Source organism: Phymastichus coffea, unplaced genomic scaffold (genome assembly GCF_024137745.1).
Source record: "Phymastichus coffea isolate CEN01 unplaced genomic scaffold, Cenicafe_Pcof_1.1 PCOF00120, whole genome shotgun sequence".
NCBI classification, from domain to species: Eukaryota; Metazoa; Arthropoda; class Insecta; order Hymenoptera; family Eulophidae; genus Phymastichus; species Phymastichus coffea.
The window spans coordinates 624,681-648,942 of NW_026706931.1; the positions used below are offsets into that span (position 1 = coordinate 624,681).

Here is a 24,262-nt window from a genome sequence, read left to right on the forward strand (position 1 = left end):
AATTTATTGCAAAACGAAAACTTTCTATACTCAAACAATACATTACGTTCACAAGTATAAGAATAGACAAGAATATCCATGAACCTTGCGATGAAGAAATGTAACATCTTGCAGTCAAGAATAAATATTTTCTGTTTTAATCAATTGCGAAATATAAATGCAGTTTCACTTATACTTCTTTGAAATCAAGATTCAACGTTTGAACTATAAACGCCAAAATGTCGGTATACTCTTCAATCTAAAAATTTTCGAAATTTCGACAATTGCAGTGAAAGGAAAAGGAAGGACAGAAATAAGAAAAAATAGATTAATTACAATTGTGTGCACCCTTAATGTAAAGTGAAAAGTACTAAAAATTATGAAATACCTCTTTTGAGGTTGGTTTTCCTACACCGTGCCCGGCTTTGACGTCAAGCCTAATTAGTAAAGGGTTGGTTTGCTGCGGCAATTGTCCGATTTCGTGTTGTAACGTTGCAATTAGTTTCAAACTATGCAGAGGAACAACGCGATCATCATGGTCTGCAGTAAGTAACAACGTCGCCGGGTATTGACCTCCGTCTTTTGGCGGTTTGACGTTATGTAGAGGCGAATATTTAATTAAAGCTTTGAAATGCTCAGGATCATCGGCAGAGCCGTAATCTGATGTCCAGCAATATCCAATTGTGAATTTGTGAAACTTTAACATATCCATCACTCTACAATGAAACGAGATTAATTATTACAAAGGAATATTATTTTAGCAGGAATATAAATTTCTTCAATCTTACCCAACTTGAGCAATAGCAGCACCAAACAAGTCAGGCCTTTGGTTAAGGCATGCTGCTACCAACAACCCTCCATTACTGCCACCTTGAATTATTATCTTCTTGGCTGAAGTATACCGATTTTCAATCAAGTATTCTGCGGCACATTGGAAATCATCAAAGACGTTTTGTTTGTTACTAAAACGACCGCCATTGTGCCACTTTTCACCATATTCCCTAAGAATACAATTGAAAATGTTTTCAGCTACAAAAGATTTTCAACGTTGGAACATCAAAATTTCAAATGTGTCAAACTTACCCTCCACCACGAATGTTTGGAATAGCCACAATACCATTAAGGTGCTGTAAAAAGACTAGTCTTGTGACACTAAATGCAGGTTGAATGCTAACATTGAAGCCTCCATATCCATAAAGCAAACAAGGAGACGAACCATCTAATACAACATCCTATGGAAATAAAATTTTGATATTTATTTCAAAAATATAGATTTTAATATCAAAACTTACTTTCTTGGTTATAATAAACATTGGAATTTTTGTTCCATCTTTACTAGGATAAAAGATTTGAGCAGTTTTGTATAAGCTAGCATCAAAGTCATTGACTTTGATTTCTCTGAACACCTGTAAACATTGTACATTATTTCATATATACACAAAAAAGTATCTACATTTAAAAGTAAATTTCATTACCTTTGGCAGTTCTTCTTTTTTAAGATCTACAGTATAAATAATTCCAGGAGTTAAAAACGACGTAAATTTGTAAAATATTTCTGAATACTTTTTGTCTCCAGAAAAGCCAACAATGGTTCCGACATCAAGAGGTAACTGCTTAAGTAACTTTCCAGTTTCTAAACTATATACGCCTAATATACTCTGAAAGTGAAATTTTCTTTATTCAACTAATCTTAATATTTTTCCAGAAAATTTTTTTGTAACATACCTTAACATCTTCCAGATAACAGACAACAAGCTTATCCCCGTCAACTGCACAAGCCCAGTTCAAAACATTACGTGGATGCTCTGCGATTAATTCTGACCAATTACCTTTTTCAAAATTTTCCAAATCAATACTAATCAATTTGTAATTGGGAGCATTCTTGTTTGTTCTAAAAATAGCTCTTGTACCAAAATTAGCTACATAATCATAATCAGCTTCTAGAGTACCAATTACTTCAGTTAGCTTCAGTTTTCCTTTTATTTCTTCATTGGGATTTAACTTGGTGAAGAAAACCATGTTATCTTGACACTCTAGCTGTGGTGAAACAATTAGCCATCTACCACAATCCGTAACTTCTGCCGATCTGTTAACAAATCATCATTACAAGTTATTGAAATTATATTGAAAAAAATTTACTTTTGTCCTAAAGTTTAAAGAAACTATACAAACATTCTCCATTGTGGGTGTTCAGGAAATTCCACCACTAAAACATCTTCTGTTTGAGGTGATCCCACTTTATGATAATATACTTTCTGGTTTTTATTGAGAACAGTTTCAGAACCATCAGATTTTTCAGCATGGTCAGGATATAAAGCATAAAAAACACCTTTATTATCATGAGTCCAGCTTATTGATGAGAACTTAACTTTCTCCAATACTTCAGGATACTTTTTACCTACAATTGAGGTAAATTTAATATTTGAATCATGAATCAAGCAATTTTAAAAATAACTTGCCAGTTTTAGCATTTATAAAATGAATCTTTTTCCAGTCTGACCCACTAGATGATAAGCCATAGGCATATATGCTCCCATCTTCACTAAATTGTCCATCAGATATAGCTACAGTGCCATCATCGGAAAAGGTATTTGGATCAAGAAAAACTTTTGGTTCTCCATCCAAGGAGTTTTGTACATACAAAACACTGTAAAAACAATTTATATTATCGCGTAGTCAAAACAAGCTACTTCAACAAAAGTTACCTTTGATTTTGTAATCCTGTGTTCATAAAAAAATAATACTTGTCTCCTTCTCTAGATGGACATGAATATTTTGGAAAGTCCCAAAGTTGCTTTAGGCGATTATGAATTGCTTGGCGTTTAGGACAGGCATGAATAAATGGTAAACTGATTGCATTTTGGGCATCAACGTATGCTTTTGTTTCTTCAGCATCTGGATCTTCAAGCCATTTGTACGGATCTGGAACCTAGAATCATTGCATTTTAAGATGTTTATACGATCAGCAAGAGCTTTTGCATTCCTTAAACTTACTTCAACGCCATGATAAACATCAACGGCAGTCTCGTCACGACGAGCTTTCGGATAATTGAATTTTGTCATAGAAGGCATACTGTAGCAATTCGATTTATCGTCGATTACACTCTTTATTGACGAAAGTTTATTTGTGGAATAATAACACTGACATCGACAAAGCTGAGGTAGTGCGGTAAACCGAGAGGTTAGAAAAGTACCGGGCGCACAAAATCGCTCTAATTTTCCAAGCTCCAATGCAATTTTGTTACAATGAATAGCCAATGGTCTTGTACTAAATTTTTTAAGCGTAATTCGAAACCCACTGAGGTGATTAAACATTGAATAATACGCACTATCAGCAAAATAAATGGGATTTTTTCGGTTTTCTTTTACTTGACTAGCGCACAGACTGTTTGCACTACTACAAATATAGATAATCTATCTCAAATATAAGCGGACGCACACGTATGATACCATATATATATGCTACACCCGGTGGATAACAGCGCGGTAAAGTAGAGATCCACACTAATCGCACTTACCTGCTGTCAAATATATTGAATGAAAACATAAAATAGAGCTGTGCGCGTGTTTCCGGTATTTGCAACGCTTTCGCGTCTGTTACTGCTATATCACATTCAACATTGAGTAACATAAGCTTAAAATTGCTGATTTGTTGTAGAGTCAGCCGCTTTGAAGTAGTCAATCAGTTTAATTGGTGTTTTAAACGTCAAAAATAGCATACAATGGTGCGAGGAGCCTTCATCGTTATGGAAGGACTAGATCGGGCGGGAAAATCGACGCAAGTGTCAATGCTACTCGAAGCCCTCAAGAAACGAAATATTTCCACGGAAAAACGAGTGTTTCCCGGTAAGTTGATAACAATTTGCAAATAAACATTTACGATCATTGAACGCAAGACGTTAAAAACTTGCATATCATAATAAAAAAGAAAAGAAAACAGGCGTAGTTTACTGGCAAATATATTTGAAAGATTAACAGACAGTTAAAGGTCATTCATACCTCAAAATTCTATAGAACTATTAAATCTATATTGTGGACAATTCGATTTTCGAAAGATTAGAATCGAAGCGGATACAGTAGAAACAGCTTGTAACTTTCAAATTTCACAACAGATGGCATTCTCACCGCGTTCTCAAATGCGCTTTCTTTTACTGTGTAAAGTTGATGCCAATATGTACAACTATTACTACTATGTACTGCGCTTTTCTTTTCCAGATCGATCAACAATCATCGGCGGAGTTATTAACGACTATTTGTTGAAAAAAATTGAAATCGCTCCTAAGTCCGTTCATCTGCTATTTTCTGCTAATCGATGGGAGTGCGAGGAAAGCATCTGCCAGACGTTGAAAAAGGGAACGACGCTGGTCGTGGATCGGTGCGCTAATAATTATTACAATTTTTGTGTTTTGTTACTGTCACGTAGTTGCTAGCGCTGCACGGGCCATATCATATCCAACTATATAGCAAGTTGATGCGAGAGTTTGACTGAAGTATTCCCGTAGGGGTAAGCAGTGGCTAAGACGGCTTGTGGTGGGTCAATTTTCTTTTGCAACTAGTCTGTTTTCGCGTTCTGCGAGTGACGTCATACTTTTATTTCAGCTATCTCGTTATATACATATCGTGGGGATGAAAATCCGAATAAAAGAGCTCCATTGGGAAAGTGGTGAGAAAGAAAGCGAGAGAGACAGATTGTTATCGGCTTGATTCTGTAAAAGCGCACGCTTGGTGAATACTTGCCGGGTGCGTAGGCTTTTTACAAGTTAGCGACGTGCTTTAACACAAGCGAAAATGTCTTTCAGTTTTCCGTTTTCCTGGACACTAATTCTCGCCAGAGCGGTGAAACTTAGTTTGACCGTAGCCATTCTTCCGCTTGGGCGGCGTAATTCACCGAGTACATCACTGGCTGTTTTCTCCTCTCGGCTAACTTTCTTTTCTTCACCACCCAGCTATTCAATTATACACGTGCAGCGCGCTGCTTTTCTTAATTTACTGACCGGCCATCTCTCGATCGGTCCATTACTTTCCAACGGCAACATTTTTCGAGAGTTCCTTTTGTTCGCTCAGACTCCTGGCCCTCACCGGTTCCTTTTTTCTTCCTTTCTCAAGCTCGTAGCTAACAACTTTGAAATATCTTACTGGCTCTTTGCATTTCATTTATGGTACGAAGGACTTTACAAAATGATTCGGTTTAACTTTGCTATTTGGTGTATCTGGTTAGCTGAAACTTTGTAATTATTGGCGCTCGAGCGCTCTTATTTGCACTCGAACTAATTGCAAAAGTTAAATCTACAAAAAACTTTTGGCGGATTTGTTCGACAAATTATGTCGGCCTGTTGATTCCGTCATTTGCACGTTATCAGTCGCGTGGGTGTCTATACAGCTCGCTGGTCAATTCAGCCTCCGAGTAGGACTGAGGGCAAAAAAAAAACTTTTCTCATTAGCTCGCTCGTGGCTTGTTGACCGATTGGGGTTGCGCGCGACAACTGCATTGAAAGTATACGTTCGATCGACGAGGCGCATAACGTAGAAAATGTTGACGTAGATACGCGGCCTCGGGAGCAGCCTACGGCGCGGCGACAACCGACCATTCGCTCGAGTGGTGCAAGGGCCTCGACCGCGGTCTGCCAGCGCCCGACTTGGTGTTCTACCTGGACGTGCCCGAGGAGGTGCAGCAGACCCGCGCTAGCTGGGGCGACGAGCGGTACGAGCGTACCGAGACGCAGCGCAAGGTCAGGGCCAATTTCCAGGCGCTGGCCCCCTGCTTCCGCTGGAGCAGAGTGGACGCCACCAAGTCCGTCGAGGAAATGCACCAAGACGTCCTCGAGCGAGTGCTCGCCACAATCGGCGAGTGCAAGGACAAGCTCATTGGCAAACTTTACGAATCTTGAATTGGTGCGCTTGCAAGTGCGCGCCAACTGATCTCCGCTGTTTCGGCGTACGCATACATTCGAGTGTGCCGAGAAGGAAAGTTTGCACCTACAGGCTTTGCCGGAGCTTCCAGTTACGTGGCTTTGCGCGCGTCTGCTTTGATGTCTGTTATTACGATGTATAAGCTAGGCAAAGAGATAGTCGGCTTATCTGATATTGGAGATGTAAACCGATTGAAAGCTATATTTTCCTGTCGCAATAACAAGTTGCTTCGTTGGCCAGAGGCGCTCAATAAAAGTGTAACGTTGCTGTATCAGCCTTCCAATTCAATTAAACGTCTAGTCCGCTTGCCTCGGCTGGAAGTAAGAAGTAAAGTCCTCTCCGGTCCCTTGGCGTCTCGGCACGCGAGACGAACTCTTTGGATTTTTAATCTCCGAGGGACATCGTATTAATAAAATTAGAGGCTACGGTATAAAGGGAAGCTCAGAGCGGGTGGCGCGTGGAGCGACATAATGAAAGCAGCTGGGACTGGAGGGTCTCACTCAGCGTAATTGAGAAATTTAAGGAAAATCGCGAGAGCTCTCGGTTACAGTTGATCCTCGCGGTTAATCCGGGCCGTTTCCTCATTAGCCGTGAAGGCCGATTATTTCGCATTAAAGCACGCGCCGAGCGGCAGTAAAGGCCGGCGCGTCGTTTTCGCTCGCTCCGCGTCTGCGGCGCTCGGCCCGATAAAAAGATAAGCGCCGAGGGGAGGCGTTCCTCCGCGTTCCATTGACCTCCGCGTTTGCGCGCGCGCGAGGACGCGGCGAAGACGAATGTCTGGCAGCAGATTGTCGTCGCGGCCCTTCCCACTCGGCGCGAGGAATCTAATGCACGCGCGCATATAGATTTTTTTACGACGACGAAGCTGTAGTATGCGACGTCGCGCGCATCTCATCCTATTTGTCTGACGCCCACTCGTCGCTGCTACTTTATACTTTTTTACGAGCGCCCATTCGAGTCATTAAGATTTTTGGAATTGTGTGAATTGGCCGGGCGAGGCTGAGGAAGGGCAGAAAGAAGTGCAGCGCGAGCGGAATAGCAAGTAGGGTCGGTCCCGCTTTCGCGCCACTAGTCTGAATCGTCGATGCCGAGAGTGAATATTTGTCAGCTTTATCCTGGCTTTCAATAATCATCGGATTACAGCTTTCCTCGGGATTTTTCTTTATGTCAGCTCATTTCCATGAGATTACAGTACATAATTCAGTTAATAGGCAGAGTCGATTGCGAAGCTAACTGCTGTCCGGGATTTGCAGTAGAATGACTAGGTAGGTGGTGAGGTGACCGAAGGTCTGCAAAGGCGAGAAACGCGGTGAGTAGAAGAAGACGCTTCGCGCTCGAAGATGCCAGAGGCTGGACAAGTTACCGTGGTGAGCAGGGGTAGGTTGACGTCGAAGCAGCCAGCCGCGGTGAACTTGAGCCTCCTGTTTAGATAATGCAGAGTCGACCTGAAATGCTGCAAAGTCTAGGTGAGGCCGGGGCGACAACGACAGTGGGAGGACAACGTACGTGCTGTTTGCCCTGGCGCTCCGCCTGTCTTCGCCAGTCCAGCAGCACGTTCGCCATGCGGCTCGCCTGCGCGTCGGCCGAAAAAAAGACCAAAAGCGTGAGCGGCCCGCGGTCATTGGAGGCGCCGCTGCTCACCTCGACACTGGTGAAGTGGCAGGAGACGTGCAGCAACAGCAGCTGCAGCAGGTAGACCACCAGCCACGTGAACAGACAGAGCACCACCTTGAGGTTCTTCAGGTAGCTCGGGTCGATGATGGTCCAGATGGTGAAGAAGTACATGTTGCTGACCGCGTGGCAGAAGAGGTTCAGCAGGAACAGAAACAGCGACCACGAGTAGAGCTCGCTCAGCATCTCGCTCGTGCTCAGTAGATTGTTGTACCACGTCTCCACCTTCTGGCGGTCCACAACCGGCGTCGTCCCTTCATTTTCCCATCGATAGACGAGCCGCCTCCGCGGAATCGATCGACGACGCGCGCCCCGAATCCGCCAGCCGCGAACTCTCGCGCGGCAGTGCCAAACTTTTTCCAATCGAGCGCTTCGAAGCGGCTGGCAGACCCATCAAGGTAGAGCCTCCCCGTCGTTTCACATCGATCGTATCGTGACCTCCGAAATACCAATCAAATCTCGCTCTTTACGGTGGAGTTGCCTGCTGCTCGTATTTTCGGCCAGCGATCCAAATGGCGAGGCGTTGCTATCCCTAGGCCAATATCGGAAATGCAGTTTGCACGCGGAAGGACGATGAATGAAATACCGTTGGCGTGTTTTATATTTGGTGCTGTTGGTCCTTAAGCTGAAACTGCTCGCGCGAGCGTCAGCATGGGTAACCCTGCGAGCCGCGTGAATGGTCAACGGCAAATCTGCCTCGATACGTGCCCCGGACACTCGCGTCGGAAGGGAAAACGAAACACGGAGCCAGGAGCGAATACGCCGGCACGAGGCGAGAAGTTTCCGTCGCTCGAGCGCGCGGGCCGCGTTCGCGGGCATACCTTGGCGAGGGCGTGGTTGCGCTGAGTCGGCGGGAGCCCAGCGGGCCGGACGAGACATTGGGCGGCTAGCAGCCGGTTGAGATAGGCGAAACGCTGCCCGAGGAGGAACACCATGCCGACGAACTTGAGGGTGGCGATGTAGGTGCCGACGTAGGTGAGCATGTAGCCGACGTTCTGCAGATAGGACTCGTCGAAGGCGTGCATGCCCAGCTGGTTGATGGCCGTCCAGACGCCGGCGGAGGCGACGAGACTGAGCCATACCCAGAGCCGGCTGAGGCGCAGCAGACGGCCACCGAGCCCGTCGCGGCCTAGTTGGAAGCTCTCGTCGAAGTCCTGGATGCCGTTCCACACCCGCGCGAACTGCCGGCGGCGGCCGACCGTCAGCACCAGCTCCGCCAGCGCCGTCACGTAGTTGAGAACCAGCTGCAACGAGCCGAGCGGTCACCTTGGTCCGGTCGCGGCGACGCCCGACCCGCTACCTTGCCGTTCTCGGTGACGCCGAGCACCGGCTTGTCGCGGTCGAGTCCACCGAAACGCATGAGCGCCGTGACGACGATCCAGCTGTAGAGGCTGGCCCAGAGCAGCGAGTAGAGGCAGTAGGGGCCGGAGGCGCGTAGCCGAGGCGGCCTGTTGCCGGGCGGGTAGCGGTAGGGCGCCAGGCCGAAGGCCCGCACGACGTAGAGCGCCGGGCTGACGGCCTCGTAGAGCGGCGACTCGCTGCCCCTGGCGTCGCCCGCGGCGCGCCACTGCCCCGCCCTCGCCCAGCCGCCGCCGCCGCCGCCGCCGCCGCTCATCCTACGCGCCTGTGAGCTCCGACTGCTCGCCGCCGGCGGTGTCTTGCGACGCTCGGTGGACGGTCGCCCTCGGAAGCCGATGTCCTCCGGCTTCTCTCGTCGATTGTTCGCGCGCGCGAAACGCGACGCCCAGGGCGCGACAGCGAGGAGAGGCAAATCCAATCGCGGCGGGCTTGATCGAGCGGAATAATAAAAGCGGTTACGACTCACCGGAGACTGGCCGACGCGGCGATTCGCCGACTGCCTGTCCGCATAACCGTTTCTATTATCTTGCGCTAGCTCGGCGGCCCCGCCGAAGGGCAGCAGCCAGCTCGATATTGAAAAATTCCTGGCGGAGCGCGTCCCCCATAAAGCACGTCACTCGCCCGCGCAACTGAGCGTCGGCCGGGTCGGCCGGGTCGGCCGCGACGGCGCGAAATTTGTCTTATCGCCGACAGCTGCTCCCGCGAGCGCGCGCGAACGCCCGGCGATGCGCGCTCCGTTTGTCAGTGTCCGAGGCTCGCGGCACGGCCTGCACCGGCTGAATAATTGATCGCCAGATCCGCGGATGATAGAGCGAGCGCGCGATCGAGCGGCTTTTCCGCGCGCCGCCTGCCCCTCGACACGCACGCCGCGCCCGCCCTTCCTGCCCGCCTGCGGACGGCCGAGCGGCATCGATCGCGCGGCGCGTCTACGACAATCAGCCCGCTCGCGCGATATCGAGATCCCGACGCGGCCGAGTCCGCGCGATCGACGCCGACGAACAGCCGCTGCCGTTCGTCGAATGCAACGTCCGGGCGCGCGTGGCATCGATCGCGCGGCCGCCGCGGCCGAAGGCTGACGGGAGGACGAGAGCGCGCGCGGGACGTCTGTTTCCGGCGCCGTTCTCGGCGAGGACTCGCGGGCCAGAGGGGCGCGCGACAATGCAGGCTGAAGCGAGCGCTCGGGGACGAAACTCGTCCGAGGCTCGGTCTCGTGCTTCCGCGATCGAGACGAGCTGGCAATTACGAGGTCGGCAGGGACGACGGGAGCGCGGACATCGCCAAGTGGCGTATTGATCGCGCGATCCCCCTTGGGGAGTCGTCCCGAGGAAGCTCTCTCGCCCGCTTTGCGCGCGTACTGGACACTGCTGTCGGGCGTTGGCTGCACCGCGCGCCCGCGCGCTCTCGAGCAAGAATTGGCCCATTGCCGTTGTCGCGGCTCAGCGCGGCCGATCGGGAAATCGTGAACGTGCCGGCGGCGATAAGCGCCGAGTCGTCTGTAGGCGGTGCTCGGGCGAGCGTCCGCGGCGGATAAGCGCCGTGCGCTGCCGGCTCGGTCGAGCATCATGACTCTTCGGGGCGCGCGCGGTGCAGATAAATCAGGGGCGGCGTGCCGAGGCGCGATATTAGCGCGATCACGGCCGAGCTCGGGCGCTCAAGGTCGGCCGAGCCGGAGCGTCGGCGCCGAGTCCATCGAGCTCGCGAGCGCCCCTCTATGTCGCTCGCTTAATAATTGAGTTGCCGATCGAGCGGCCGCTCCCCTGCTCGCTACTTGCGGCCCGCCGCGCGAACAACGGACCCGCGGCCGACGCTCATCGATCCCTCGCCTCGCATGATTCACGAAGCGGCTAACGCGCGCGCGGAGCGTGACGAGCGACGAGGAGCGACGGGCCGTTGCGGACCTCGCCGCGAGCTGGCCGGCGGGTGTCGCGCGGCGTTTGCTTATTACGGCGATGCCAGCCCTGCCGGAAGACTGATCGCCGTTCGGAGCTCTCGAGCCCCTGCGTTCGTTGGGCGCGGCGCACGCCGTAAAAATCGCGTCGAGGAGCCCTCGCAAAGGAGCGGGAGGGGGACGCGAGATTATGCGCACTGCTCCCGCGGCCGCATCGGAGCGAGACGAGCTCCGCCATTACGGCCCATTGTGCCGCTGAGAAATAGCGGTTTTCCGCGCGCGCACGAGAGTGGATTATGCTCGCCCCAACGCTTGCGTACGTCTCCGGGGCTCCGGCTGAAAAAACGCGAGGCAATCGGTGGAGATCGAGTTGAGTGATGCTCGCCTCGGAGTCGTCGCTGCGGGCCGCGTTTCGCCCTCGGATCAGTGGACTTCGATCGCAGGTAGCCTCGTCGCGGCAGTAGTCCGAGCGGATCAGCGTGAACCGGCCGCACGAGCCCCCGGCCGACGAGAGTAGTCGCGTCAGCGAAGTGGCACAGGCGCAATATCGAACAACGATCGCGCACGCAATCAAGCCAGCTTCTCTCCGTCATTAAGTCGGCGCGGCAGCACTTTCCGTAACGAGAAAAGCGTGCCCGGCTGTACACGCTGGCGTGTCGTCGAAGATTGGAGCACGCGGGCGAGCCTCACGGCCTGCTTCCGTAATTCACTGGGGAGAGCAGCCCCGATTGTCACAAGTCACTTTTCACAAGCGGATCAGACCACTGGAGAAAATGCTCGCGTGGGCGCAAAACTCTCGGCCCCTCCCGCACGGATTCACTCGCGTCGCTTATTTCCAGCGTGCGTGGCGGCTCGCCGAAGGAAGAAAACTCAGCTCGTCTAATTTACTTTTATCGCGCTAAAAACTTGGCGCTGCGGCTGCGTCTTTGTCTTCGCCCTCTCGTTCCCTCGCCCCGCGGGCGCCGTCGGCGCCACTTCTCTAATCTTGGCGCGCGCGTATTGGCCCGAACGACGCGGTCTGCCTCTCTTTCGCGCTTTTCCGTGCGTCCGTTGTCCCGTTGCGCCCGGCCGTCGACGCGCTCGCGCGACTCCTTCCGCGCGGCGTATGGCCTTTGCGCGTGGGGGCGTCCCTCCGGGATTCGGCGAGCGAGGACGTATGCAGCGAAGCGTGCGCAAACACGGATACGAGCGCCGGCCCGTCCGATTATTAGGCAGCGACAATGGATAAGCCCGGTTCGGGATGGCGCAGGCGAGCCGGAATGCCCGACCAGATGCTAATGAGGCCGGCGAGCGCCAACAGCCCCGATCAATCGGGCGCGCAGCCGCGCTTGATTGATAGAAGCCGCGGCGTGGGAGCGCGCGCGCGAATCGACGTCGCCTCGTCGGCGAGATCACGCACGGGGCCGCGGAGCACCCGTAAAGGCGCTCTCCCCCGGGCCAAGCTCCGTCTCGCCTCGCTGCTCCTGCCTCGGCGCATTCCCGTAGCCGCGGATCGCGCGCTCGGGGCGCGTTTGCGCGCCCTCGCCTCGGCTCGTTGATCAGTGTCGCGCGCGCGCGCGCCACGGGCAGCCGGGGCCAAGTCTTCGCCGCTAATTCGACGCGTTCTCCGTCCAGGGCTCGCGGCTGGAGCGCCGCCTCTGAGGGTCGTCGCGCGCTCGCCGGCCGCGATACCGCGCAAATCAACGCCCCTCGCGGCACTGCAAATATACGAGCTCAGTGGCGTCGTTAACTCGCGCGCCGAGGGCTTGACGATGGCTCGGCGGCGAGTCTCCGCCTCGCTGTCGGATTGCGCGCGAGGTGCGCAATTAAGCCGGCGCGTCGGAGGGCAAAGGAGCGCTGGACGCCGCGGCACGGTCGATCGACGTTTCGCGCGACGGCGAATAAGTGGCCGAGGGAGCAAGGCGCGCGCCGGAATTCAAATTAAGTCGGCGAGAGCCGGAGAGGCGAGCCGTCGCGGTGGAATCTCGGAACCAATTAAGCGTGCCGAGCCGCCGCGCCATCCGCTCCGCGACTGCGATTGGCTCGTGCGCGCGTGCGAGGCGAGCGGCCGAGCGGATTATCGTTGATGCGCGCGGCGCCGCGCGAAGCTACGGTGGCCGGCGTCGCGCGCGAACTAAGCCGAGGGATCCGAGGCCCGCGCGAGCCCGGGCTGCATTTCCATAAATTCAGTGCAGCGCGGCGAGGCCGTGAGCGCGAATGGCCAGATAAAAGGGAACGAGCTGGCGCGGGAGCCGTTTCGCGGCTCGTCGCCTCGTCGAGAGAAGCCGGAAAAGACGCGAGCGCGCCACGGCGCGATGGAAATGCCGATCGCGACCCGTCCCGTCGATAATCCAGCTGCGCGCGATTGCGCGCCCGATGCGATTCGCTCGCTTCCGACGACGATTCGTATGCGTTCGCTCGCCGCGCCTCGTCGGGACTTTGCGGGCAATCTGCGCGCCAACGACGGCGCCGCGGATTGGATCGACGAGCGCCGCCTGGCTATCTCGCGCCTCGCCCGTCGGCGCGCGACGGGAAGAATTGATAAAACGGCACGTCTGCCGATGACAAATTACGCGGCGGTCGCGGAGCTGTCGGCTGCTCGATCGAGAGTCGCCCCCTTCGCTCTTTCGCCGAGGGGCAGCCACGCGGAGCGCAATTTATTCGAGCTGGGGGCTTCGCCGGGAGGTTCGCGCGTTCCGTCGCTGTTTGCTGGTGCGCGCTCGGGGTTGCACGGACGGCGGCGTTATCATCGCGAGCGGGGGAGAGAGCGCTCGGTTAATTAACTTGGCAAACGTCGCCGGCGGATTGCCCTGATTGCCACGGTTAATTGGAAATTATTTTATCGTTTGTCCGCGGCAGCCAGTCGCTCGCTTTTTCCCGCTCCTTGCTTCCTCTCTCTCCCTCTCTCATCATTATTTGATATTCTCCGACAGTTTACTACTACTTTTGATAAACATTCGGCCTTTCAGCTATGAGGTTATGGGATTCTTTGCCATGCTCCATAAAAGCTATATCTTCTCCTGATTCGTTTAGGCAAGCATTATTTGCTTACCTGCTTCATGGTCTTTGTGATTGTAACGATGAATAAACGTATTTTACGCTTATATGTATATTACATATTTTGGCAATTAATTACTTCCAGTGATATTAAGGATTAGGTTTAAGTGAGATATAGAGCGAAGCGTTAATATTTGTGCGTTACATCTTTCTCATTATTACAATTGCATTACTTTATTTCTCTTGATTAATTGCGTTACATCACTTTTCTCGTTAACAAACTGCCAACTGTTTATCGCTGTTAACATTTTCTCACGCTGTTATAATTTTCTCATCTGTATTTATTTTTATGTCGTATGCGATCATATAAAATGAGTTATATCGGGCCTAAAATTGGGCTTCAGCGTGGTAAAAATACAATTTTCCAATCAATCAATCTCTCTCTCTCTCTTTCTCCCATTCGCACGGTGAAATATTTTCACGCGACCGTAGCGATCAGCGGCAAACACGTGAGTGAAACAATGGTCGTGCCTGCGACATTCCCGGCTTCGCCTCGACAAGCGTCGGCGCGTCTCGTTGCCGTGCAACTCGCAGTTAATTCCGCGCGCGCGCTTGTCTTTTTCCTGTATTTTTTTTTTTTTTTTCTATTTGACGTGCCGCGCGCGGTCGACGAGCAGCTCGGCTGGATCGTCGGTCGGCTCGTGGAATGCCCGATATTTTCCGCGAACAAGATTGATGGCTGCGCGACCGAGCCGCGCTTAATAGCGCCGATTCATTATTATGCGAGTTTTGATTGCCGACACAATGTTATCGGGGCTGTTTGTTTCGACGAGAGCCGCGCACTTTTTCCACGTGCCTCCACGTATATTTAGACAGCCTTCGGAAGCTCCGAATGTCGATGGGCATTCCTAAAGATTCGTTGGGCTCGACGACAGCCCAACGGATTCGTCGCTTAAAAATAGTGAAAACTCGGAATAAGCCCCGAGCAAAAATGGATCGTGTTACCGTCAAGGCGTACCAGGGTGAGGGGGGAGGGGAATCAGCGAGATCGACGGCTGCTGTTTTCTGGCGTATTTTTAACGGGTCCAGGGCGCTGGGCGGTAACAGGAAAGGCCGAGGTCGGCGCGCCGAAAACAAGCGCTCGTGACGCGACTTGGATGGAACGGCCGGATCAGAAGAGCGGCTAATCGAGAGTCACGTCGACGAGCCTTCTCGTGCGGAATTACACGGATGCTCGACCGAACGAAGTACGGTTGATGAAAATGCGTCGCTCGACGAGAGCAGTGAACACGGGGCGAGCGAGAGAAAGGGAGAGGAGGAAGCGGGACAATCGGCGATCAATCGCGGGCGCAGCTGGTCGGCCGGTGCGAGCGCCGAACCCGAACGCTGCCCGCCGCCGAGGGCAAACGACCCGCGGCGATTGCTGCCTGCTCCGCTGTCCTAGAGGCGTAACCACGACGACTTTTCGATCGTCGAGGCGCCAATAACGGAGTTCTACGGGGAATTGATTGCGAGCAAGTTGCCATCTACGCCTAAAGCAGCGCTGCTTATTGGAATATTCGCCATTCATCCTCGCCGGCCTTTATCGTCCAATTAATCTCTGGCTCTATGAACGCGCGATATACTCGACTTTGCACCCCACCCCCGCCGCCAAATCTTTATGCGTTCCCGTTCGTACTATCTATCTATCATCCGTTATCTACATGCTGCAAGGGGAATTCATAATAATGATCGAACGCTATCGCTGACGCTCGATCATCGGCACACGCGCAGCCGCGTTGTCTCGTACTGTTAACTCGAGGCGGAAACGATGCCAATGCACTTCTTCCGTGTGGAATGAACAGCACATTGGTATTTCCTCCGCTCGGAGTTAATAGTAGTCAATAGCACGAGAAGAAGGAACGTGGGTGGATCGACATCCGCCCACGCTACTTTTTCTCCGAATATTCGAAGGATCTTCACCGAGTTTTAAGAGCGACCGAGCTCTTAAAATTCTTTTTTTTTCTTTTTGGCGGAGTGTGGCTCACCCCGAAAAAAATTTTGTCTCTACACCGCTCGTGCTCGTGCCCCCCCCCCCCCCTTGTTTGCCCATGGGAGTGCTTACATCAATCAAAACAAAAGCCTCATTCTCGTGGGTTTTTCGTAGTTCATTGGAATTTCCTGGCAAGAAAAAAGGAAAACAACGAAAATTTATATTTTGACCCGCGTGCACGATCGACGTCATCGTCTTTCGTCGTCGACGAAATCCCAACGAAAAAGAATCGTGAAAATCGCGCCAACTTTCTTCGGCCGACTGTCGGATTTTTACGAACAAAGCAATTGTGTCGCACGGCGCGTCCGCTTTTTCGGTTTTCATTCGTACAATCGAACGACAAAATCCGAAAATCGCCGGGGGCGCGCGCCGAACGCGAGAGTTTGTCAGGAGTTGATGGACTTTTTTTCGTATAAATAGCGCGTTCGAGCGGCGAACGGCGAAATAGCGCTGTTCTCTGGGCCGCTTTTTTCCCCCCGAGCGAGCATTTTCGACAATGACGATTTGCTCGCAGTGCGTGCGCGAATACAAAAATAGACTGTGTCCGGCGGAATCCCGTATGAGAAGCGCCGAGCCCGAAAGCCAATCTGCCTTGCTTATTGCCGGACGCGTCCCTCGTGTACGTCGAGGCGCAGGGAAAACAAGAACTTGTTGCTTGCGACGAGGCAATCGTTGGCGAGGCATTTCGTTAGCGGACGCCATCGATAAGTGCTCTCTATTCCGTCCCGATGCCATCGCGACGAGGGCCGCACGAAGTACATATAAACGTGGACGTGTTTGTCGTCGGACTTATACGCGTTCCACGGATGGCAAGCTTTCCCACTTCAAATAAATCTTGATTGATGAACGAACCTCCACTCGCCGACGAACAAACAACGGCTTGTATTCGTTTATTGACGCGTGAAAATTGTTACTAACAGCGGACTTTATCCGCCGGTCAGCCGTTGGACGGATTTATTTATTGGCCCTGCCGTCCATTTTTCACGGGATAAGTTGACGAGCAAAGTGGCGCTGTTTGCGCGGAGGATAGCCGAGCAGCAGTTTGAAATTGCACGCGGGCCGACGTAGGTGCAGGGCGAGACGACGCAAAGGAGCTCGTTGAAAAAGGCAGATGGAGTTTGCGAACTCGCTAATGAGTCGCGACATCGATTGGCTAGCTTCGGTTTCACGATTCAATTAAATTAGGATCAACGGTGCTCGGCGGCGATATCCTACGGCCGGACCCTAAACTTGCAAATCGACGAATATTCGTCGCAGCGTGCGACGTCGCGACAGCGCGGCTAATGAATGACGTCAGCCGCCGGCTACGTCCGCGCACGCTCCGCAAAAGGTTCGGCCGATCCGGGCAGGCGCGTCGCCGCGGCCAATCAGCCGAACTCTGACGCGCGACGAACGAGCGAGCCCTCGACCCGCGTCGGCTTGGGAGAGACGCGCGTCGCGCCGTCGCTCGGCTGTCGCGGTACGCATGCAAATGCGCGCTCGCGAATCATACGGGCGATTTGAGTGTTTAGCCGATGAGGCCGGCCAGGCCGCCAGCAGCCTCGCTCTCGCTGGCACGCTCGCTCGCCCTATTTATAAGTACGCCCGTGGCGGCGGCGGCGGCGGCGGCGGCGGCGGCGCGCGCGCAAAAGGCCCGAGCGCGCGCGCATTGTGCACTCGACTTTTGGCGGACGATCGATGCGAGCCACGACGACGCTGCCGCTGCCGTTGCTGCTGCTGCCGCCGCCCGCGTTTGGCGACGCCGGCGACAAGAAAGCGCCAAGCGCGACGCGCCAGCTGGGTGCCCGCGGGCGTCTCAGACGATCAGCCGAGGGAGAGCCAATCGATGCGATCCGCCGCTCCGTGCGCGGACAAAGAGACGAAAGAAAGCCGTGCAGCCGTGCAACGTTGCGCAAGCGAGCCAGCGCGAACGGGGGAGGCGACACGGCCCAAGGCGAGCAGCACCGCGCGCACGGCAATCGGCGAGGAGTCGCGCCCGAGCAGAGCCAGGCCTCGCCGGGCCACCCGGCCGAGCAGCCGCGCGACAGTCGATTAAGGAAAGCTCGGCGCTGGCGGGCAGCGGCGGCGGCGACGGCGGCCGACGGGCGCGCGCCGCTCTGCGCAGGCGGGCCTCGCCGCCAGGGTCGGGCGCGCGCGCTTTTCGTCGGAGCGCGGAGGCGCAGCGCCGCAGACGCGGGCACGTTCCGGCGGCGCGCGGACCAGGAGCGGCCTCAGCGCCAAAATAGCCGCGGCGCGAGTGCAGTGCGAGCGAGTGCGACCGGAAGATCGGCAGAGCGGCGGGGCGGCCTCGCTGCCGGCCGAGCTTGTGTGGTGCGGTGCCGCGGGCATGCGGAGCCGAGGATGAGGCCGAGGAGGCGCGGGCAGCCAGCCACGGGGGAGTCGCCGCCGAGGCGGTGGCGGTGTCACAGCGGCGACGCGCCACTCGCGGAGAGTGCGTATCGCAGCCAGCGCGCCTCGACCAGCGATGCGCCTTCTCCCGATCGCCCGCCCTCGCGAGACGCGCGTTTTCTCCGCGTCGACTCCTCTCGGCCTCGGCGACACTTGCCGAATAATCCGCGCGAGGTCGATACGCACGCGTGTTGGTGTGTGTGTGTGTGCGCGCGCGAGTGACATCATCCACCGCGCCAACGCCAATTGCGTCGTTCGCTTGGACGCAGGCTCAACTGCTCGGGCGTCGCGCAATCGCTTCGTCTCGCTCGTTCACCTCGTGCCCCGAACGACTTGTCGGGCTGACGGGGATTTGGCCGGAGAGACGCGCGAAGCGATTCGAGCCGACGCTCGCGCGGCTAGGTGCGAGCGATCGTATTTGCGAGGCCCGCCGCGCGTGGATGTACACCGCGAGCTCCATCCGAGACCATTGGTGCGTGACGCGCGAAAATTCAGTGCCCGTCACGCGCAATTGGTAGCGACGGCGGTTGCGACCGAAGGACCATCATTCAGGCCGACGCTCGCAGCTACGGCAGTCGGTTGGCCGGCCACTTTGTGTACGCGCGCGATTTATAGTCCGCCGATGTCCATTGAATCAATCAAAACGACATGAATCAGCGGGTACCTAAAGGCTTAATTTATCAGCGGCCGCGGCGGCGGCGGCGGCGTCTCGGCGTCGCCGTGCGTCCCGCGATGTAATTCTCTGGCGAAAAGCTCTTCCGATTAATATATTGGCTGGTTAGTCTGACGTCAACCTGGCCGACGGACGGAGGCAAACGCGGCTTCCGTCGTTTTTCCGTTATCTTGGAGGAGTTACGAGGCTGCTTACCCGATCTGATTCGGCGCCGCCGCTGCTCCTGGCGATGCGTCCGCGATCGATATTTAGATAGTCTAACGACTCCGTCAAGGGCCACCCTCCCGGCTGCTCTCCTCCTCGCACGCGGAATTACGACGATTTGGCGCGTACGTGCCGGGCGTACGCGCGTACGCGCGGTTCGCAATTTATTACAAATTGCCTTGCAGCGGCCGTAAATCGCACGTCGCCGGGGCGGGCGCGCAAGAATGCCCGGAAGAGCACGATGAAAAGAGGCGCGCGGTGGCGGGGACCCTTTGTCCCTTCGATTCGGCGATTCGGCGATTCGGCGCGGCAGATGGCATTCGCCGAGGCCGCCTCTGTCCACGCCGCGGTCTCCGATGCCGAGCTGCTCGCCAACGCGGCCCGACGAGGCGGCAAATAAATTTCATCGCCTCGTGCCCCGCGAGACTCGCGCGCAGGGGCCAGACCGCGCCACGGCTATAATTCTCGTGGCGCGAGCGCAACCCTGGGAGGACGTAAATTCCCGTTCCAGCGAGTTTATAAACGCGGGGCCGCCAGGCAAAGTTGCCAGATAGCCGGGCTCGTTGTCGCACGCTCGCGCGTGCCAGCGAACTCGCCGCGGCTCGTTAACTTGCTCTGCCGTTTGTCGCCCGATGGCCATCCGTGGGCTCTGCGATTCAGCGGCCACGCCGAGCCACGGAGCGACGGCGCGACGACAGAAGGCCTCGCGGCCGCCACGAACAGCCGGACGAATCCGCTCGAACCGAGGCTCACTGCACTTTGAGGGAGTGCACACGGTCGATCGAATCACGACGCGAAGTCAGTTACCTCGCGCTCCGATCCCTCGGTGACTTTCGACGAGCTCTCGGCGAGAGAAATTTACTCGCGATAAGCTCTCTCTCTCTCTCTCTCTCTCTCTCTTTCTCGAAAGCGTTCTGATCTCAAGGCCTGCGACGCCGACGACATTGCACTTCCTCTTCCTGCCTGCGACGATAGCGCGGCTAAGCGATTCTGGCACTGCGAAGCGTTATCAGCAATTAATGCGCCGATCGGCCTGTTCGGAGCGACAGCGCGGGATCGGCTCGATGGGCTCGTCGGCGCGGACAAAACTTTCGTCGACTGGGAGCTCGGGGTTCTTTATCAGTGGAGCGACTGGGATGGGAGCGATAGCGGACGAGCGATATGGCTCAGCGCTTCCAAATCTAACGTCGCGCCGGTCCAGAATCAAAGAGCCGTTTCGTTTTGGCGTCGCGCTGCGTCGCGCTACGTCGCGGATCGCAGTCATCTTAACGAGACGCGGCGCAGGGCGGGACTGGAGTAAATGTAGCGTGGCGCCGCGATATGGGAGAAAGGCGCGCGCGAGAGCTTCGGCGCGGTCACCCAGCGGGAAGGAGCTCGGTAAAGTGGTCCTTGTCCCCCCAGTGCACAATCGGCGCCGGAGCAGCGGCGCCAGCGGCCACTGAACGATGGAATCAGAGAACGCGAGCGCCGCGGCGCCGGGCCTGCTGCTGCTGGCCAACCAGAGCAGCGCCGAGGCGCCCAAGGAGTGCGACGCCTTCGTGTCCGACGGCCTGCTGGAGTTCGTCATCTACGGCCTGCTGCTTAACCTGGTCAGCCTGCTGGGCATCGCCGGCAACGCCGTGTCCATGATCGTGCTGTCCAGGCCCCAGATGAAGTCCTCCATCAACTACCTGCTCATCGGCCTCGCCACCTGCGACACCGTCCTCATTCTCTTGTCCGTGAGTTGATCGCCTCTCGCGTTCGGGCCACAGAGTGGGCTTTTATCCGCGATCCGCCTGCAGCCGCCGTCCTCTCGCCTCTCCTCTCGCCTCTCCTCTCGCAATCGACGCGAGCACGCTCTCGCTTCTCGTAAAGCCGCGCCGACCGCAATAAGCTTCGAGTATCGACTGCTGCCGAAACTCTCGGCGACCTGTCGTACAGCGCGCATCGCGCAATAAACCAAACAGACGCGCCAGTCGAAAGCCTTCCCGCGGCTCGCTCGCTCGCTCGGGTGCCGTGGCCTATTGCACTCTCATTCGTATTCAGCGCAAGCCTGATCTGCGGTCGAGGTGCTGCGGGCCGCGGCCGAGCGCGTACGAGCCGCCAGAGGAAAGCGAGCGCGCGAGTATCGACCTCGGCACGCGCGACCGAGGCTTTATCTCGTTGGAGCAGCCTTGGGAAACTCGATTAAGCCGAGGCGGTGCCGGCGCCGCTCGGGGCCTCACCTGTTGCTGCGCGCACCAGCGCCGGTACAATTAGTCGCCGACGAGCGATTGGCTGCGGCCGCCGTCAGCTCGATCAACGCTGACGGGGCAATTCGCCGAGGAGAGCCGAATTGCCTTCGATCCGCGCGAGACTCGCGGGCGTGCTCGAGGGCTGAGCGACGAGGACTATTACGTAGTCGGCGCTGCGAACGAGAATATCCGGGAGCTCGGGCTCCCGGGCAACCCCTCGCCAAGCCGGCTGCGCGCGAACGGCTGAACGGACCGCTCTGAGCGAGCCGACCGACTGTTGCAGGTGCTGATGTACGGGCTGCCGGGCATCTACGCCTACACGGGCTACCTGTTCGACTACAAGTTCTACGTGTACCCGAAGGTGGTGCGCTTCCTGTACCCGCTGAGCCTGATCGTGCAGATGGGCACGGTGTACGTGACGCTGACCGTGACGATCGAGCGCTACGTGGCCGTGTGCCACCCGCTGCAGGCGCGCTCGCTGTGCACCCACGGGCGCGCCAGGAGCGCACTCCTCGCGCTGGCCGTGCTCGCCAGCCTGTGCAACCTACCGCGCTTCTGGGAGGTGGGCCTGCGCACGGAGCGCCACTGGCGGCGCAACGTCAGCGTGCTGTGCGTGGCCAGCACCGCGCTGCGCCGCGACCCGCTCTACATCACCGTCTACGTGCACTGGTTTTACTTTCTGGCTTACTACGCCGTGCCCTTCGTCATACTGGCCATCTTCAACGTGCTGATCTACCGGCGGGTGCGCAAGGCCAACCGCGACCTGCGCCGGCTTTCGCGCAGCCAGCGCCGCGAGATTGGCCTCGCGAGCATGCTGCTGTGCGTGGTGGTGGTGTTCCTCGTGTGCAACGTGCTGCCACTCGTGACCAACGTCTACGAGAACTTCTACACCAATCCGCCCGCTTGGCTGGTGCAGACGGGCAACCTGCTCGTCACCTTCAACAGCGGCGTCAACTTCGTCATATACGTGATCTTCGGGCGCAAGTTCAAGCGCGTCTTCCTGCGTATCTTCTGCCGGGCCTCGCTGGACGCGGGCCTGGATTGCATGGGCCGGCCCAGTCGAGCCGACAGCCCCGACTTCCAGACCAACGATGACTCGCTGGTCACCAATAGCAGCCACGTGGAAATGCGCCTGTCGGCGCGCGCCCGTTTGCAGCAGCAGCAGCAGCAGCAGCAGCAGCGGCAGCCCAACGGCTCGTCCGTCTACTACCCCGGCTTGCCCGCACCCGCGCGCAACGGCCACAACGTCCATGGCACGCGCCTCCACGAGGCCACGCTCTGCTGACAGACTCGTCCGCCGTCGTGTCGGCGCGCGGGCTCCGTTCGGGATCAATTGTGATATACACGAGTCATCGGCGAGAGGCGCTTCGCTGTCGTGTATATTTTCTCGCTGCCTTTCGCAGCCCTCTCTCTCTCTCTCTCTCTCTCTCTCGCTCCTCGATCGCCTCTCCGCGCAGGCAGTGCGCCAGCGGTCTGCGACGCGTAGCATAATATCGATGTTCGCGCAAATTATCCGTCGAATTTTATCTCGCGCGAGCGTGACGCGCCACCGTTTACCAGTTTATAAATTAACCGCGTCGGACGTGCGTGCTCGCAGCTCTTATCAAACTTTGTATAAGAAATGTACCGTATGTTTTTATCTCTACAAAGGGCGACCGCAGTGCAGCCGAGCGTTGCATTGCAGTGCTATATCTATACCTCGAGTGCGCCGTCAATCAAGCAGCGTAGAGTCGCACTTTCCAATCATTATACGGAAATTCAACGTTTCTTCATTCGATCAGAACTTGTCTGAACGGGTTCTGGACAAAGTTTCACTTGTAAATATTATCCAATATAAATACAAACTTATTCAAGATCTTTATCCATTTTCTTATTCGTAACCCACGCCGATCGATACAGCAAAGTACTAGTCATTCAGCTTTCTTATTAATTATATTAGACGTGCAATTCGTTTACTTTTATACAGTGTTATATGTCCGAGCGTTCCGATAAAGTGCTCGTGTATTCTTCCCTAAGGTGGCGCAGTCTTTACGTCTGCCTTACAACCAAGCAATGGTTTCCACATATAATGAAAACCTTGCGGTAAACGACTCTCCTGGTAACTCCACTCCGATCGGCTCTACCTACTACGCCCAAGCTACCAGTCTAAAAGTGATCAAGCCATTGTTATTGAAACCGTCGAAAGACTATCTATTGATTATTACGCCGATAGCCTTGAGTAATTATTTAATGCAAGATGATTATAAATTCATGTCCAGAATATCTACAGGTCGTGCACGTATTTTTCTCTCAAGTCGACGCAGTCTCGAAAAGAAATCTGTTACAGTCACAATTAGTCATCAACTTTGTATTCGTCCCCTTACAAAAAGAAAAATGCTGCCAACTGCTCTGGCGGTGTGCTTCCTTGGAATTTTATTAGTTATTTACGTTTGTGTTTACGTTATTAATCGTTTTTATATTCATTGTATTTCATTAAATATAGTATATTTTATACAGCAATTATGAAATAATTGGTTACATGCATAATTTTATTACAACTATAATGTAACATTATGTTATTTATAAAATTTTTGAAAATAGGTTTCTTCTAAGTATTATATCTTTTGATATACATCGATTATTCAATCATGCGATGATTCATTTAAAAGCTACTTGTAAAAGCTGTAAAACAAGCTGTCATATGACGAAAAATACGTTCTCAATCAAAAGTTATAGCAATTTTACAGAAAAATCACTTTTTAAAAATTGACAACTTTTTCCTAAAAATGGGTACAAAATACTTAAGTTGGTTATTGGCCTTAAAAAATATTTTCCCACCTACCTTCCATCATAACAAAACATGAAAAAAGTCTCATCAAAATCTATCGACTGGAATAGTCATGGCGATTGACAGAACACACACACGCATACACTCATACATCCCCACGGACAGACCTCATAAAAATATGACTTTAACGATGATTCTGAGC

The 24,262-nt window shown here is 54.3% G+C and overlaps 4 protein-coding genes across 5 annotated transcripts; 2 read left to right on the forward strand and 2 right to left on the reverse strand.

Annotated features, from left to right (window-relative positions):
- Nucleotides 1-2: 2 nt before the first annotated feature.
- On the reverse strand, nucleotides 3-3,357 carry LOC131671169 (prolyl endopeptidase). Its single transcript, XM_058947408.1, has 11 exons — nucleotides 2,974-3,357; nucleotides 2,685-2,908; nucleotides 2,439-2,626; nucleotides 2,152-2,377; nucleotides 1,705-2,065; nucleotides 1,455-1,637; nucleotides 1,272-1,385; nucleotides 1,063-1,211; nucleotides 768-980; nucleotides 368-695; nucleotides 3-238 (listed from the first exon to the last, which is right to left on the reverse strand). The coding sequence occupies exons 1-11, from the start codon at nucleotides 3,292-3,294 to the stop codon at nucleotides 170-172; spliced, it is 2,376 nt and encodes a 791-aa protein (XP_058803391.1). The 5' UTR covers nucleotides 3,295-3,357; the 3' UTR covers nucleotides 3-169.
- Nucleotides 3,358-3,519: 162 nt separating this feature from the next.
- On the forward strand, nucleotides 3,520-6,159 carry LOC131671195 (thymidylate kinase). The gene is made up of 3 exons (XM_058947447.1): nucleotides 3,520-3,825; nucleotides 4,195-4,354; nucleotides 5,522-6,159. The coding sequence occupies exons 1-3, from the start codon at nucleotides 3,702-3,704 to the stop codon at nucleotides 5,865-5,867; spliced, it is 630 nt and encodes a 209-aa protein (XP_058803430.1). The 5' UTR covers nucleotides 3,520-3,701; the 3' UTR covers nucleotides 5,868-6,159.
- Nucleotides 6,160-7,037: 878 nt separating this feature from the next.
- On the reverse strand, nucleotides 7,038-10,518 carry LOC131671187 (uncharacterized). 2 transcript variants are annotated; one of them, XM_058947429.1, is made up of 6 exons: nucleotides 8,861-10,518; nucleotides 8,382-8,804; nucleotides 7,531-7,788; nucleotides 7,396-7,461; nucleotides 7,253-7,342; nucleotides 7,038-7,178 (listed from the first exon to the last, which is right to left on the reverse strand). In XM_058947429.1, the coding sequence occupies exons 1-6, from the start codon at nucleotides 9,173-9,175 to the stop codon at nucleotides 7,119-7,121; spliced, it is 1,212 nt and encodes a 403-aa protein (XP_058803412.1). In that variant the 5' UTR covers nucleotides 9,176-10,518; the 3' UTR covers nucleotides 7,038-7,118. The 2 variants fall into 2 exon arrangements, with proteins under 2 accessions (XP_058803412.1, XP_058803414.1); XM_058947431.1 differs by lacking the exon at nucleotides 7,396-7,461.
- Nucleotides 10,519-17,553: 7,035 nt separating this feature from the next.
- Nucleotides 17,554-23,154, forward strand: LOC131671188 (FMRFamide receptor-like). The gene is made up of 3 exons (XM_058947432.1): nucleotides 17,554-18,246; nucleotides 20,482-20,798; nucleotides 21,577-23,154. The coding sequence occupies exons 2-3, from the start codon at nucleotides 20,526-20,528 to the stop codon at nucleotides 22,576-22,578; spliced, it is 1,275 nt and encodes a 424-aa protein (XP_058803415.1). The 5' UTR covers nucleotides 17,554-18,246; nucleotides 20,482-20,525; the 3' UTR covers nucleotides 22,579-23,154.
- The last annotated feature ends 1,108 nt before the right edge of the window (nucleotides 23,155-24,262 follow it).

What these genes read in the sequence shown, in the direction of transcription:
- LOC131671169 (XM_058947408.1), bottom strand. Translation starts at nt 3,294, where the DNA reads ATGTTTAATCACCTCAGTGGGTTTCGAATTACGCTTAAAAAATTTAGT. An exon ending in AAAAAGAAGAACTGCCAAAG is followed by an intron (nt 1,386 to 1,454) that starts GTAATGAAATTT and finishes CAATGTTTACAG; the next exon opens with GTGTTCAGAGAAATCAAAGT. An exon ending in CCAAACATTCGTGGTGGAGG is followed by an intron (nt 981 to 1,062) that starts GTAAGTTTGACA and finishes TTGTATTCTTAG; the next exon opens with GGAATATGGTGAAAAGTGGC.
- LOC131671188 (XM_058947432.1), top strand. Translation starts at nt 20,526, where the DNA reads ATGGAATCAGAGAACGCGAGCGCCGCGGCGCCGGGCCTGCTGCTGCTG. An exon ending in CCGTCCTCATTCTCTTGTCC is followed by an intron (nt 20,799 to 21,576) that starts GTGAGTTGATCG and finishes CGACTGTTGCAG; the next exon opens with GTGCTGATGTACGGGCTGCC.
- LOC131671187 (XM_058947429.1), bottom strand. Translation starts at nt 9,175, where the DNA reads ATGAGCGGCGGCGGCGGCGGCGGCGGCGGCTGGGCGAGGGCGGGGCAG. An exon ending in GCAACCACGCCCTCGCCAAG is followed by an intron (nt 7,789 to 8,381) that starts GTATGCCCGCGA and finishes GTGGACCGCCAG; the next exon opens with AAGGTGGAGACGTGGTACAA. An exon ending in AGCGCCAGGGCAAACAGCAC is followed by an intron (nt 7,343 to 7,395) that starts GTACGTTGTCCT and finishes TAGACTTTGCAG; the next exon opens with CATTTCAGGTCGACTCTGCA.
- LOC131671195 (XM_058947447.1), top strand. Translation starts at nt 3,702, where the DNA reads ATGGTGCGAGGAGCCTTCATCGTTATGGAAGGACTAGATCGGGCGGGA. An exon ending in GGAAAAACGAGTGTTTCCCG is followed by an intron (nt 3,826 to 4,194) that starts GTAAGTTGATAA and finishes TTTCTTTTCCAG; the next exon opens with ATCGATCAACAATCATCGGC. An exon ending in ACGACGCTGGTCGTGGATCG is followed by an intron (nt 4,355 to 5,521) that starts GTGCGCTAATAA and finishes ATGTTGACGTAG; the next exon opens with ATACGCGGCCTCGGGAGCAG.